Consider the following 16,628-nt stretch of genomic DNA (forward strand, 5'->3'; position numbering starts at 1 on the left):
CATATACATCATCCAGACAACATGTGATGTGTACCACTTTCCAAATTGCAGATCACTGTACACAGCTACAAATGCCCATCTTAGTGCCTTTTGTCACTTGCATACTGTACTCTAGAAGATCAAGGACAAGGAGGTTCTTAACTTCAAGAGATGCTACATACGACTTATACCAGGGAGGGAGGTGGCTGTGGAGAAACACTCTCTCTGAGTTGTTCTCGATCTCTTCCTCTGGTACAGCAAGGAGGCTTGCACACAGAGAGAGGATGCCCTGACCCTCTGTGGGGAACTATGAGGAGGTTTGTATGAGAACTGAGATAGAGTCTTAGGTACTATGCATCATGAAGTCTGGAAAAAAAAGCATGCGTATAATAAGTATATTATTATACGCATTATATTATATAAGTGGGAAGCTCCACCTCTGTATGTATTAAAATAAAATAGTTGCGTTTTTGGGAACTAGATCTTGTTTTACAGTGCTCCCCTGTTCCTCACTCATGTTACACACGACCAACAACCTTGCTTCTCAAACACAGTTGTGTCCGAGAATCCTCAAATGATAGTAACTAATACAGTACAATCCAAACGTCTTGAGACAACCTTCAAATGCTTATATTTTTGCTGCCAAAAAATATTAATGAATGAAAAATCACATTATAGAACCATAATGTTCTATGCATTACACCCGAGTGTTATGTAGCATATTCCCGTCTTCTTCATCTTTGTCTTTTCTTTTTAGCTGCTCCCTTTAGGTGTCACCACAGCAGACCTCTATCTCACCCTATCCCTAGCATCCTCCTCTATCATCAACTCTCTGCCGGTCCTTCACTGCATCCATGAATGGTCCATGAGGTCTTCCTCTTTTCCATTCAGCATCCTTTGTCCAGTATATCCCCTTTCCCTCCTCTTCACACATCCAAAAAACACAAGTGTTTCATCTGATATACTAATTTCTAATCTTGTACATCCTTGGTCACTCCCAATGAAAATCTTAACATCTTAACATCTGAAACTCTGTCACCTCCATCTTAGCCTCCTATCTTTTTGTTGGTGCCACCATCTACTAACCACACATCATAGCAGGTCTCTCACTAGATCACGAGACTCTCAGATTGTGTTAAACAATTTTGTTAAAAAGTCCACTTCTCTTTCTCCTAGAAACATCCATAACTCCATAAGTATTTTCTCTGGACCAACTACCTTACCATTCTGCATTCTCTTCATACCTGAGCTCACTTCCTCCTTACTAATACTGTGTATTTCCTTATTCACTAACTTTCCTTCATCTGTCCTCTTCTTTCTCTCATTTTCATCATTCATGAGCTCCTCAAAGTATTCCTCCTATCTTCTCCACACACTCTCGTCAATCATTTGTACATTTCCATCTCTATCCTTCATCACCTTAACCTGCTGCACACCTTTTCCCTGCCTTGCAAAGTGATGCAAGCCCTTTTCTCTTTCCTTAGTGTTATCTTATATATCAGTTCTGCTAAATATAAAGCTGCCTTGTTGCTTTGTGTGTTAGTCAACTTCCTACCTGTCCAATAGACTGGTAGCCAATAAAACTAATAAGAACTCATAAGAAATGAAATCGAATCAAAGCTTGATATATTATTCCAAACCATATTTATTATGCTAAGTTAAGTTAAGTATAATTGTGAAGCGGATGTCTAAGAAAATTAGATTCAGCATATTTATTTTATTTATTTTAAATTAAATTCCCACCGTCTTCTGAGCTCAATTGAAAGAAAGATTAACCCATTACGTCTGACTGTGTTAAAAATCATCTCTGCGTTTCAGATAATGCAGAAACACCACAGCACACAGTTAAGACCACATCCTGTGTTTTTGTTTGATGCTACCAATGCGTCATCTTAATTTGGATTCCCTATGAAAGAAAGGGAGGTACTGTTGTAAGAACAGAAGAAAGAATAAATAAAAATGAAGAAAATGTCTTCTGGAACAGAGAGATAAAGTGTGTGTGTGTGTGTGTGTGTGTGTGTGTGTGTGTGTGTGTGTGTGTGTGTGTGTGTGTGTGTGTGTGTGTGTGCATAAATGTGGCCCTAGGTGACTTCAGTTTGTGAGTGGCCATGACATTTGCTTTACCAGGTGTAGAGGAGCGTGAAGCAGGCTCTGATGGGGTCTGTGAACAGTTATCACATTTACTCCAGGCCATGTGGCTATGTGTCTGAGTGTATGTAATCTTTCCCTCCCTCTCTCCCACCCTCTTTCAGGCTCTCCCACTCCCCTCTTTCTGTTGTTACCCCACTAACTTCCCCTTTTCTTCCATGCTTCACTTCTCTCTACTTTTTCTTGGTGCACTGACTATTTCAGTCACATCCCCTGCTTCTTTCTCTGCTTCATGCTACCTTTGCCCCTCCCTCTACCCACGCCTCAGTTTTGTCCAGCGTGGATGTTTTAGAGGGAAACAGGTAAAGGTGGCTGCTGGCTTGCAGTGGATTTTAGTTTAACTTCCTCTTGTTGAAGCTCGGCAGATGTTTCAGATACACACATACATTGAACTGGATCCATGCACACGCTGCTCTGTATAGTCATGAATTATTCACTTTGTTTTCACTGGACTGGAGCGCATGAGATGGTGTGAGAGGGGGTAGGGAGAAAGAGATCTGAGCTGAAGAGAGAGGAGCTGTTAGCTGAGACATGGGTGCTAGCCTCTTTATAATTCTAGTCCATTCTCTTAATGCTCCCAAGATACGAGCGTAAGAGAATCTGGACTACAGTTTTAACCTGAATGTATGTTTTAGGTTAGCCAAGTTAGGCCAAGCCAACTTTATTTATAAAGCACTTTTAAAACAGCAACCAGTGATTAAAATGTTGAACATAGGAATAAAAACACGTTATAAGGGGGTTAGCACAGCATTTAGTTTCTGTTCAAATACAGAGTAAGGTTACAACTGATAATATAGAATATTCAGCTGTTGATAAGCCAATGTCATTTTTTTGCAAGCTAAAGTCAAGGTCCAGCTATTTCATTAAGTAGTTGAATCATTGCCAAGTACTCACTGAATATGTGCTTTTATCAGTAGCATAGCGTGGGGTTAAACATATATGAAAGCTGGTATCTGCAAAGACTTTACAGTGCAGTAAGTTTTTAATTGTATTTTAATTAAGCCACAGTTTGTTTGTTTGTTTGTTAATTAACTTGGTTTCATATTTAGGGTCAAGTTGTATTTAATAAATACGAGAATTTCCATGAAAACAAGGAAATTGCTTGTTTTGTCTGGTAAGATGTCTAAAACCAAAAGCATTTTATTGTTAGTGATAACCAAAGGAAAACAAACAAAACCCAGTGCATCCTCACATTTAGAAGGCTGGTTGGTTGATTTGGTACTTTTCTTGGTACTCAAGCAGGTACCAAGTTTGGAATCAAAGTAGTTGCAGAAATGTTTTCTGTCCTCAGTGATTTTAGTTCACCAGCTATTTTCACAATATTCACAAATGTACCCTTTAAAAACATATGCAAATATCTAAAATATTGTAGGGTGATTGACTGTACAAGGCTGTAAAAAAAGCTGGAACATATTCTTTTATTTTTCAGTCTTAATTGTTTTTATTAAGTAAATGTGAACAACAAATGTAGAAAGCATAAGTTTCCAACAAAATGGAATAATAATAATAATAAAAAAAGAAAACAAGAAAAGGTGATTTTTACACATTATTTGACTTGAAAAACATTGTTTTTATACAGTATGTCGCAAACGTGATTAGGGCCTTTACTATGCCATATGGATAAGGTGACATCTGTCAGCGACGGGCGAAATAAATGGTTTACTGGTTTTAACCTTTTCATGCATGAATTATGACAACCTCAATCAGGATTTTTTCTGAAGTCTTTTTTATTCATCTTTAGGCATGAAAGGATGAATAAAAATACTGAATACTGAAAAAATCCTGATTGAGGTTGTATGAAGCACTTTGCAATGAAACACATCATACATCTATAGTAACATTAAAGGACCAGTGGGTGGCAGGGTATGGAGTGACACATCAGTGTCCAATGTAGTGGTTTATGTGCAAGTATACCATCAACACTGACACAAATAGCTTTAAATAGCTGTCCACTGTAGGGACCACTATGCATGAAAGGGTTGAAGAGGAAGCTGAGAAGAATTTAAAATATTGCCTAAACTTATGATTGCTATTACCACTGGTTTATCTGTAAAACCAGAGAGGTTGGTTGGGAAAGGAAAAGTGAGCAATGCTATAAGGGAAGAGGTAACGCAGGATTTTTCCATTCTGCAACAGGGGACGGCCGAGGACCTAAATCAAAATGTCAGTTTATGGATATGTGCAGACCAGTAGTGTAGTGGGTTTGGTAATGCAAGTTTCCCACTGACTTTACACCTCTGGACTAAAGATTTGTGAATCCTAGTTTCTTTTCCCACGCCACAGGAAAGAAGCAATGCTTTGATCAATTGACTTGAAGAATTGTTTCGATAAAATGAAAACATTAAAAACAGCCTTGATTAATTCTAAGGCTAAGAAGAAGACAATGGTAGATTACGCTGTCTTTGTAGGTCAGATTTAGTCTTAGTGATCAGAGGAAAAATAATTAAAGGACATTAGAGAAGTTAAGGTTCGGGTTACATTTACTGAAACGTTTACTGAACATTTATGAAAACATTTACCTTACTAGATAGAATAAGATAAGATATCTATCAATTAATATCTTATAGAAAGAACCTAATCTGTCAAGGACAGGTAATTTTCCTGGGGTGGTATGAACAAAGGTGAAGACCTCAGTAAAATGGCCTGCAGTTCTGCTGCAAGAGCCAATAACAGTGGAGATAAAGGGCAGCTTTGGGTAGTCAATGAGATAGTACACAGTAAATAGTTGTACAGCATTAGTGCATTTGTTCATGGAGATGCATAAAGTAATAAAAGCTTTACTTAAGAAGTCTTGATGCATGCTCAATCGTCAAGGTAACGAAATAATCCAAAAGTTGATTCTGGTCCTCTGAACGTAGCTTTTTCAGTAATGAAATCTAAGAAATTAACTTCTCACTAAGATCAAATCTACATAGTAGAGCAAACAGGTAATTTCATTCTGGTTTTAGAGTAGCATTTTTAAATAATAGTAAGAGTAATTTGAAAGAGTAAAAGAGTTAAAAGAGTGTGCATATTGGTGAAAAGGTGGCAGCCATTAAAAAAACCCTGTTATCCAACCAAAGTGCTAACGCCCTATTAAGGAGAGTGGTCTGTAAGAACTGCATAATATTATTCTTTCTCAAAAGCTAACAGCTTGGTTCATGGATGGTGGCAAAGAACCTTGTTCCGAGGAATTATTATATACCTCAAATAATAGAGGAGCTAATTTATCATGAAATTTCTTCTAGAATTTGACAGGAAATCCATCAGGACTGGAAGCTTATTTTGCATTGCATATTTGCAAAAGTAATTTCTCGTAAAGTTAGCAGAGAAAAACGTGTTTTTTTGCAACCTCGGTGCAAATGGTTAGAAACTCAAGCTTGACCAAAAACTGATCACTTCTGAAATATCGGATTGAAATTCTGAATAAGGAGACTTAAAAGATTGAAAAATACAGTTAATAAGATTGATAGTAAGTGAGCCTGATAGACCTTTAATTTGCAGGATCAAACGTGATGTTCCATGATGCCACCACTGATGTGTGAGGAGCGATGTTCAGAATAAGTTCTGTGAGAGCACTGAAGTAGGTGTAGCAATTAAATCAAATTCCATTTGTAAATCAAGTCAAAAGTTTAAGACGAGTTTTATTCTGGTTAATGATTTAACCACAATTATTTGTTCCTTGTGTTTTTTTTTTCTTGCCGTTTATTCTACTAGATAACTTGTTCCTGGTATGTAGATCTCTTCAAGCGCTGTTGCCAACACAATTTATCCTTGCATGATGCAAGTAGGATGAAATGTCTGCCTGGCTCTTCCCCAGATATCTTTGGGGAATCGTTGCTTATTGGCAAGCCAACTTAGGGCTCTTTGTCACATTCACAGACTTAATGTGGGATCTTTTACTATTTCACGTCTATTAAATTAGATTATTCCAGATATCAGTCATTTTGAAAAATTCAAAAGTGTTGGATTCCAAACAGTGTTGGACTCTGAAATGTCTTAATGTAGTTTTAAGCCTGTAAAACCCATTTTAACCAATACTAATAACAACCAATAACACACAGCTGAACAGCAAGGTTTAATGCTATCAATTTTCTGACCCATAAGACCTGGCAGGCAAAAGTTACACAAAGCTGGAGTGACCTGCTTGATGCTGTAATGCATTAGGACAACCTGCCATACTCTTTCTTTGGAGCAAATGGGATTACATACTGTGAAGTGTCCAGCATTGGCAGCGGATTTGCATCTAAGCCTCTGTAGTGCTTGGTGCTGGGTAACCCCTCTGTTATTACATAGATATGTGATTTAAGCTAATGAAGATGAACTTTACTCTACATTACCTGGAGATGACTAACCCTAGTACAAAATCTGTCTTTGTGAGAGCAGGGCAAGTAATTCACAGCTAGGACATGTGTCCCGCTCAGGCTCAGCCCAGGGAGCAAAATCAAAGTATTTCTAGTGATGACCGCGTGTCTGAAGTGGATGACTTCCTGATATGTTCTAACTGTGAAAACAGGCAAGTGCAGGCATGCCCTAACTCAGATCTGCTGACAGAGGTGTTAGAGTTTGCAGTATGGGAACGATTTTAGAATATGTCCTTGTTTTCATCTAACCTTGCAAATGGGTTTATTTTATTTACCTAGACCTGGTAATATTTGATTTTCTCTTAACTGAAAGCAAATATATGCCTCCAAATTAGCACGTTATCGGTTGTGAGGCTCATATCTCATTTAAGTGTTTCATAACGTGCAGCCTGATGCTTACTTTTCCCAAGCAGCACAGAATGAAGCCCTTGCACTGTTGAGTGATGAATATTGTTGAACCTGTAAGATAGCAGCATGATTGACTTCTAAACTATTTATGCTGAGAAGTTCTCGACAGGAATCAAAGGCTTTTCTGATGTCGTGATGCAGCGTGTGTGCTAAAACTCCCCATCGTAGAAAATCCCGTGAGATACACTGAAGCTTTCAAAGATTGTAACTATATTCCCTCCCTTCTCTGTCCCACTCATGTCTCCCTTCAAGAAGATTTGTTAACTAATAGCATTTAGCTTTTTATTTGCATTTATGGATCTCAAAATCAGAATCTTCCATGTTTTTAAGATAAAGATCAAAATATCTAATGACTGGTAGATCTTATTTGTTCTCATGGAATTTAATCTCGCGCTTCTCTTTCTCTTAATTAAACTAGCAGAGATCTTTATCTAAGATTATAAAATAAAAAATAATACATATATATATATGTATCTTGAGACTGTTCTCTGTCTCATATGCTTCAATGTGATGTGATGGTGCTGGATACATGTTTAGAGTTGTTACTATACTGTAGAATCTGGTGTCTGTTTGGTGGACATCCTTTGACGGATAACAACGCAATCCACTAATGCCTAAAACCTTTGCAAACTATTGCATAGATGCACACGTACTCAGTTGCTCGCATTATCTGCTTGCTTTCATCACTTTCTCATTCAAGCGCTCTCTTTAAATTCCACCTAATAAGAAAATGTTGTCTTGGGGCCGTCTGGTCAGCTTGAACTAGGATGTCAGTGAGAACACAATGGGGCATAGCACTGACTTAACATCACGGTTAATAATTTACAGACCTGCTGCAAATGTTTCACAGCACATTTTTTTTTCCCATGAGGAGATCACTTGTTTAAATTGTGGTGTGAATAACTGACTATATTCAAGCACAGCTCACAGAGTCCAATTACTAATCTCAGCAGATAAGCATTTCTGCTGTTATCTGGAGTTTTGAATTCAATTGAATGTGAGAACAGGGGCCACGCAAGTCGATGTTGGTCAGTGTAATAATAACGCATCTTTGTTCATATACAATGGCAAACTTTGAAACGCTCGGGATCCCTGCTTAACAAAGCATTTAGATGGAAATCAAGGTCAGATTGATGTTTATTTGTTTTGGCCTTAGGACCTGTATGAAAATACCCCTCAATGAGGAAAAACTCCCACGAAAACCTCATCAACATTAAAGGCAGTTTGTTCTGTTTGTGTGTTGCTGTTTACCAGGGAGGCTTTTGATCACTGACACCCCCCATAGATAAAGTGAAGCATGAAGGCCAAATCCTGCCCCGCATTGATCTGAACAAACATCCCCCTCCCGTTGCCAGCATACACGCACACACACACACGCACACACGCTGTCCTAATATTACCATAGTGTTAGTACTCTACAGCAAGATCAACAGTGTGTGACAACAGCTGTGTCACATTATGAATATTGCAACATCAATGGGTGCAGAGGTCATTATACGAATTAATTGGCAGTGGTGCTGTCATTAACGCTATCCAAACACGCCTATAGTTAATGCGAATGATCCAAAAATGTTTTATCTAATTGTTTATTTATGCTGTCCCTCCATTATTCGTTTTCAGCTTTTGCTAGTGGCATTAGGGTGATCCTGTGTGTAAGTTGCAGACAGAGATTTTGCACTATTCTGTGAATGTCATTTCTTCAAAGTTGCCCTGCATTATTAATTTGAGTGTTAGTTTCAAGTTGCCTTGGGTACTTATCTTTGTGTTTTTACCCTCCAACCCTCTGTAATCTCCTATTACCCCCTCCTCTTTGCCCATTCCCCCTTTGCCACCCTCCTCTCTCTCCCTCCCTTTTTTTCTCTCCCAGGCGAGTGATGCATGCTGCAAACGGTGCGTGCGTGTAGTGTGAGCGAGAGCCATCGGTGTATGCGTGTGCTTGTGTTGCGTGTGTGTTTGACTGTATGAGTGTGTGTGTTTGAATGTGTGTTGAGAGAGCGAGAGAGAGAGAGCGAGAGCGAACGAGCGAGAGAGAGAGAGAGAGAGAGAGACGGATAGACCGAGCCTCTAACACGGAGCATGCCTCTGCGTCCGGCAGCCGGCAAACATGAGCCACCGAGCCCTCCACGGCAGGACCAGCAGCAGCAGCAGCACACACACACACACTCACACACACTCACACACCCTCACACACACGCAGCAAACGGCAGCCAGGGGGCCAGCACTGACAGCAGCAGCTCCCGGGAAGAGGACAGTGGCGTTCCCGTTCCTCACGGTGTTCCGGCTTTCCGTCCCAGTGCAGAGCGTAGCAACAGTGCAAGAGCACCCATGGAGGAGCCAACAGGCAACACGGTGGTCATCCGCATTGGAATCCCAGACTTGCAGCAGACGGTAAGAGCTCATTCTGTAGCCAGAGTATAAAAGAGAGGTAATCTGCCTCTCCCCCTTCCTCTTTGAATAGGTGCTTTCTACCTCTCTACTGCTGGCTTTATGTATTATCTGTCCTTTTAAACATCGTCAGCTTTTAATTTTTCGTCTTTTCCGTCAGCTTCTCTTTATCCTTATCACCCATGCTCTTCTTTTCCCTTGTTTTCGGTTTTGGTTTTTTTTGGTATGCACACTTAGTAGCTGTGTTTGCTTGCTGGCTTCTGGGGGTTCCACTCCTCCCCTCCCCACCTTTTCCACTGTTGCCTCGCTAATAAATCTACCTCTTCATTAACTGGGCTTCAGCTGACTTTGACAACTGGCCACTTAGGGTGAGAATGGGGGTCTGAGGGAAGGGGGAGGAACGGAAAAGGCATCAGGGGTAACGGAGGCTGTGAGGTGATTGCAAATGCCCAAGAAGGCACGAGGTAGAGAATCATGACAGTTATACCTAAACAGTAAAACTTTACCTCATCATGTCGTCTTCCCACTGTGTTTGCTCTGTGCCCAGAGAGTATAACAGGTCCAATCATACACTGTTCCTCCACTAATGAAGCTGCAGTTTCTCTGAATGTGTAGCCTGTGCCTGTGTAGTATTGCAGCCACTGAAAATAAAAGCAGAACCAACAGACTGTTGAAACCATTTGATCGCCTTCACAAGTGTGTCCATATCGGTATGTGATTGCTGCAGAAGGTGGTGTGAAACAGGACAAATGGGCACATAGTAAATTAGTTCTGTCATTCAGTTTTCAAGCTCTGCTATCTCATTCATGTAGATTCAACAACATTGAGTAATGCAGTGCAGTGGAACATCTCTCACTGAAGTGTCAAGGTGCCATTTCTTTGAGGTTAATGGGGATCTTCAATTTGATTTCCTGGAACTGCACTTAACTGCAGAGAAATAGCATTTTACTGTTTGATTGGCTGTAAAATAAAACGTTCAGCTCAACATACCTTGACCCCATGTTATATGTCTGCATCTGTTGCTGCTCTCTCTCTCTCTCTCTCCGTATATATATATATATATACATATATATATATATATGTCAGTAGCACATATAAGACCACACTATTAGACAAATGAAGTGACATTCCTCTGGAATAACACATGACTCTGAGTCAACACTTATCAACTTATCTAGCCATTCACCTTCTGTTTCACATTAATACTCGAGATATTGTCTATTAATTGTAAAGCAAAACACAGATTATACCCTGGCAGCCATTCGCTACATACTTGTGCTCAGTTACTAAGCTTTTTGCAAGAAGTTAGGCTGAGTGTCCCGTTTCTATTCATTCTGCAGACATTGATGGCAAAGGCAAGAGGCTGGTGCTCTGTTTGTTGTTGTTGATTACCTCATTGTCGTTGGATACTTGGCTGAAATGACCCATTGTATCTTAGTGAGGCTCCAGCACCGAATGCCAGGAATAAAGGCAGGAAATAAAAGGAAGGCAGCTGAAAAGAAAGTAGAGAATTCCCCAAAGGTGCTATAGAATAGCCCTGTGTGGACAAAAATGTTTTCAAGCAAGCTCAAACTCATGTCCACACAAACACTCAAAACTCTCAGCATGCAAATATGTAATTATATAGAATAAGTATTTGCAGTTACATGAAAGAATACACACACACACACCTGGGCATGGTTTTACAAGCTTACACAGTTACACACTCAAACATGCACTCATGTTCATGATTCCTAATCCCATTGCCCGGGGAATTGCCTTAATGTGGTTATGTAATGTTAAGATGCTCCACGAATTATTAGTTTCAGTTTCAGTCACATTTAGTCCAGTATATGGATAAGAAAGCAAGAACACATATGGGATGACACAGTGATAGAGGGAAAGACAAACAGAGAGTTTGCCTGAAGTCTGACAGACAAACATAGAGGCAGATGACAGATGGCCAGATTCTGACAGTTTGAATCTTTTATGGAGCAGTCAAAAGTGACTCGTGTGTACTCTGAGTAAGCAGGAGATTACACTAGAATAGTCTGCCTGAAGTAGGATTACACATCTCCTGCTGTGTTTCAAGCCTAGATCAGGAGAATGAAGCACCATGCAAAGATCATGATGGGCAACATTTTCCCTTTTCTGCGAGAAATTAGGGTGGAGCACAGCCCAATATGCAGTAAAGCCAGAGTATAAAATAGTTAATAGTTCCTTCACAATTCCTTTCTCAATCTCTGGCCTATTATGTTGAGTTCCCAGTATTTTTTCAGCCTAATTAATCTGAAGTAGGGGTATTATTTCTGGTGCTATTCTTGCATGTGAACTGTGTTTTGAGAATTTCTTCTTCAGGTCTGGTTAGGTGATGGAGTAAAATAAAGAGTGGTGTTAAAATTATGGAAGACAATTATGGAAATTAAGGAAGAAAATTATGGAAATTATGGAAGAAAATTAATGGATTTTAGTCATTCAGCTTGCAATTTATTCTAAGCAAGTCCGTCATTACATAAAAGTACTGTTCAGTCTTTGGCAGACATTTAATCTCTAACTGTATTTTGGCAACAGGAGACAGTACAGTTGCATTAGCAGTCAGTACCACCTTTTGTTCGGTCGGGGTGTTTGGGAAATTATTTGTAAAGATTGTACTTTTATCCGACCATGGGTATCATTTGGTATTCATCATACCCAGCTTCACAAAAATTCTATTTTTGTGATTGAAGCAAAAAAGATAGATTCCCAATACCGCTAATGGGTGTCATTCATCTCTCAAAAGAGAGGGAGACACACACATAAATAGTCTGCCCCACTATTGCCTACCTGCTTTAATCCATCTTCTCCATTTATTTTCGTGTTACGTCTCTCAGTGCATCCCATTTCTTTATCCATTCACGGAATACATTTTTCTGTCAGATGTAGAAATCTGTCACGATTATGATGTTGAGAAAATAATTTTAAAAATAAACAAAAAACAAACCAAAAAACCCCCCTCAAGTCTTGTTATATAGACCTTTGGGTTTGAGGGTTACACGCAGTATGCTTTCTCTTTGAAAAGACATTTGTCTTGTGGAAGCTCGAGGTTTCAGCTCTCTTGTTTGTAACAATAGTTGCTGCATCTTAATGGGTCGAACTGAAATAGACATCTTGAAGGCCTTTTCATTGTCTCTGTGCATATTTTCCTGTTCACATGCGTGCATGTAGCAGCATATGGTGTCCCTCCTTACACTTTACATCCTTTTGTGCTGGACTTAGCACTTTGTGATGCCCTCTTTGTCTTTTCTGTTGTTTTTGAATTTTTTTCCACCTCTTCTGTCTGCCTGTGTAGTTGGCTTATAAAGTACCCTGTTTTTCCTGTCTGCTACTGTCTTGAACTGCTGTCTGAGTAAGTTATTTTCTGGAAACATTTGGCACATGTCCTTGACATTTTTCATTCTACAGTACTCTTCAAAAGTCTTGAGTCACCGCTAATTTCGTTATATTTTGCTAGGAAAATAGAAAATAGGTGCAGCAATTTATTGAAGTTGAGGCAGTCTTAAGAAGTCTTCAGGAATAGTTCTCCAGGCTTCTTGAAGAGCATCTTCTTTGGATGTTTGCTGCCTTTTGTTCTGTTCTCTGTTAAGATGATCCCACACTGCTTCAATAATGTCGAGGTCCACATGCTGGGGAGTGTTCCATTGTGCGGTTTTCTCTCCACGGTATAGTTTTGCTGCATTGGCAGTGTGTTTGGAATCAATGCAAAAAAATTATGCTGTTGCCAATCAGGCAGATTCCAGACTTTACTGTGTGGTGTTTAAACATATGATTGCACTTTTCAGTGTTCCACCCAAAACCGATGGAACCCATTGAACCCAAAATTTCAAACTTGGTTTCATCACTCCATTGATTTTCACTCCAGTTCTTGTATAATTTGGCATTGTTCAGTCATTTCTCCCTGTTTCCCTTTCTTTAAAATGGCTTTTGCAAAGCGACCCTTCCACTGAAACCCTGAAGACATAACTTTTACATACTAGTAAAGTTTTCGTTTTGCTTTTTAGGTCTGCCCCACTTCTCCTTGTTCAATTTCCTGTGCACTACAAACCGTTCCAAGATAGACCATGTTTTCAGCTGACTGAGGATGGCTTAGTTGGTGCAAAAATCTAGCTTTATACCTGTTAAACTCTGTTATTTTTAGCATTTTTCTTTAAGCTAACTAAAGAAATTCAAAGGCTGCTGACAGGATGCTAGAATTAAAGTCACTAAAGATACTTGTCTGTTATGTGTAAACCCAACGCTGGTTCATCCCTGCTGTCTTTTTTGTGCTGTTGAAATTTTTAAAAAGTCTGTGCTAGTGACTAATTGTTCAAACGCCATCTCAATTATTCAAATTTAGAATTTTTATTAGTCAAAGTAAAAAATGACAGTTTTTGTAGGACTGTTAAATTTAATTTTGATCTCGTGATGTGGAAAATAGACTATAAGTTTAAAAATGTCTCTTCTCCATTAACCCCAAGGCTTGTCATTTTGACCTTACAGTTGTAAATCTGTTGCTGAATAAATAATAGGATTTTTGTTTTCAAGTGGAAATTTCAGAAATTGAAAAAAAGCTAAAAAAAAAAAAAGTTCAAGTTGTTTTTGTATCATCAGCGTCAAATTCTTTTCTTGGCCAATTTACCGAGTATATATCCAGTGACAGTTATGCCTTATGTCATTTTTGTACTCTGTGGAACATGTGGCCATCATGTTTTGAGTACCTGCTGTGTAGCCTCCTGGCAGATTAATCTCTTTTGTCCCTTTTGTGTGTTCTTGTTTAACTACCATCTGCCTGCATCGTCAGTCCAGATGATATTTTGACGTATTTCCAAATATGCAACTGTTGTTTTCCTTAGCCAGTAAGAGTGGGGACCTGTCGTTTAGTAACTTGTTAATCAGTACTGCTACCTGATTTACACTGTAGATTGGTTGAATGCAGGCTGCAAAATTTAGTAGCTGAAAAACAAATATGATTTCAGTTCTGTTATCCTGGTGTTACCCAAATTAACAGTTCTGCTGGTGCCTTTCTGAGTAGAGAAGGGATTTCCCTGTGTATCTAGTAAATTGGTGCGGGTGTAGGTGTGAGTGGTAGTCTGTCTCTCTGATGACCTGCCCTGGCTGTAGCTCATCTCTCACTCAGTGTCAGCTGGGATAGGCTCCAGCTCCCTGCAACTCAGTTGGATAAGTTGTTAAGAAAATGGATGGATTGAGATTTAGAAGCAGAAACCAAATATTAACAGACCTGGACTGAGCTCAAGCCCCCGAAAATAATTCAGGACTAAGAACGCAACTTTTCAGTCCAAATACTGACACAGACACCTTGACTCAAACGATCTGTTTCTTTAGTTTGTTTGTTTTTTATTTTTTGTCCAGTTGATACTATTGTTAAGTGTTTTTTTTGGTTTTTTTTTGAGAAGGACAACCGCTGCCCAAGCAAAAACCTGTAGTGATCCCATATGTGTCAGGAGTATCGGAGCACTTGAGACGCATTTTTTCTAAACACCGGGTTTCTGTGGCTTTTAAACCCCAAAACACGCTGCGCCAAAAATTGGTCCACCCCAAGGATCGGGTCCCCCGACACAAACAGAGTAACATAGTGTACGCTGTTAAGTGCCAGGAGGATTGCCAGGATTTATAGCGGATGGCACAACACAGAAGAGCTACCTCGTCAGGCCAGGACTCTGCAGTCTATTTACACCTACAGGCCAGTGGACACTCTTTCAAGGATGAGGATGTACACATCCTGGACAGGGAGGAACGCTGGTTTGAGCGCGGAGTCAAGGAGGCCATTTACGTGAAAAGGGAAAGACCATCTCTGAATCGAGGAGGGGGCCTAAGGGTACATCTTTCGCCATCTTACAATGCTGTGATTGCAGCCATTCCCCAACTCTCTGTGAATGGTACTCATGGCTATAGATCAGTGGTCTTTGATCAGTGGTCATGAGAATTTGCATAATTAAGATTAAGAAACTGACCTCCCAGCCCATTGTTCCTTCAGTGGGCTGGTTTCAGTCATTATGCAAATGTACTGTTTATAAGATTGGGGAAACCTGCAGTCAGCTGAGACTGAAGAAGTCACTTGGATGAGTGACGAAACGTTTCTCCCACAAAACGCTACGTCCAGATGAACAGAATCAACTTTTGGAGATATTGTTAAGTTTGTAAACTGTTAATTTTGTTAACTACCTTTTTAGAAGTGTTTTATGTGTCTGACAAGCTTCCATGTTCAACAGTAAGTTGCTAAGAGCATGTTTTGGCTCATTGGTGCTGAGCAGGTATTCTGCAGTGAGCTTACCACAGAAAGCAGATGTATTACAAGCGAGAGTGAATGAAAACATCAAATTTGTAGCAGGATAGCTAAAATAAGCTATCCACAAAGCCAACCCTCATGGTTGTTGCTTTAAGGTTCTTTTCTTGTATTAGAACTGTACTTGACCCCTCCAAAATGTAATTACTCTCATCTTTATTGCATAGCTTTTACATCTTGATGCATAATAATGAATGAAAATAATAAAAAGTCATCTAAACGTCACCCATCCACCACTTGATAGTTAATATGAGGTGTTTGTTGATATGCTGTTTGGTTTTCTCTAAACGTGGCACTGTGCTTTATGATTAAACCTCTTGGTCTCACCTGTCCAGAGGACATTGTTCCAAAAGTCTGGTGGTTTGTTCACCTTGGGGTGAATTTGGAACATCCACTCCTGAGAAGATTGGCAACTGTGTTAAATCTTGAACTCTGTTTCTGTAATTGGGCTTAGTTGTGTGTTGTTATTCATCCGATCTGGGTTAGTTCGATTAGTTATTTCTTGTTGATATTATCAAAATAATAATAGTATAGACAATATATTAGTGTCCTGAAATGATCAACCAAGGTTATGGTTATTCTTAAATTATTATTATTATGTCAAGTCATAATAATATAGGATTTTTAAGACTGATACTGATAGTTGGTGATTTAAAAATGCTTTATTGGCTGATATTTTTTTTTATTTTAGACACACAAAACATGAACAGGTTTCTCTTAAAGTTTTATGTGTAGTAACTCATTCATGCTTTACTCAACTCACATCAGCAGGCTGTTGTGTTTGTGACATTATAAACATTGTTGCTGTCAGGGATGTTGAAGAGTTGCCTGTGGTAGACAAGCTGTACATTATCAACACTCGTACAGTGACTGAAGGGTGTTTCTTCTTTACTTTAACATTTTTCATTACAATATTAGTTTGCGGTCAAGCTCTAACTATAGGAAAGTTATTTCTCATTAAATACTGTGATTGTTTCATTGATCTTTTTATACCAATCCATTGCTTTTTTTCTTCTGTATTACTTTTTTAGCCTTTTCTGTCTTTTGTGTGTTATCCTCATTTTTAT

The 16,628-nt window shown here is 39.2% G+C and overlaps 1 protein-coding gene across 1 annotated transcript in view; it reads left to right on the plus strand.

Moving 5' to 3' along the window:
• Positions 1-16,628, plus strand: part of shank3a (SH3 and multiple ankyrin repeat domains 3a) — a 225,956-nt gene that overhangs the window by 59,662 nt on the left and 149,666 nt on the right. The window contains exon 3 of the mRNA XM_040025475.1: positions 8,746-9,266. Within this exon, the coding sequence (XP_039881409.1) occupies positions 8,955-9,266 (312 nt within the window). The 5' untranslated portion in view covers positions 8,746-8,954. The remainder of the gene's footprint in view (positions 1-8,745; positions 9,267-16,628) is intronic.

Source organism: Simochromis diagramma, unplaced genomic scaffold, assembly GCF_900408965.1.
Source record: "Simochromis diagramma unplaced genomic scaffold, fSimDia1.1 OVJJ01000293.1, whole genome shotgun sequence".
NCBI classification, from domain to species: Eukaryota; Metazoa; Chordata; class Actinopteri; order Cichliformes; family Cichlidae; genus Simochromis; species Simochromis diagramma.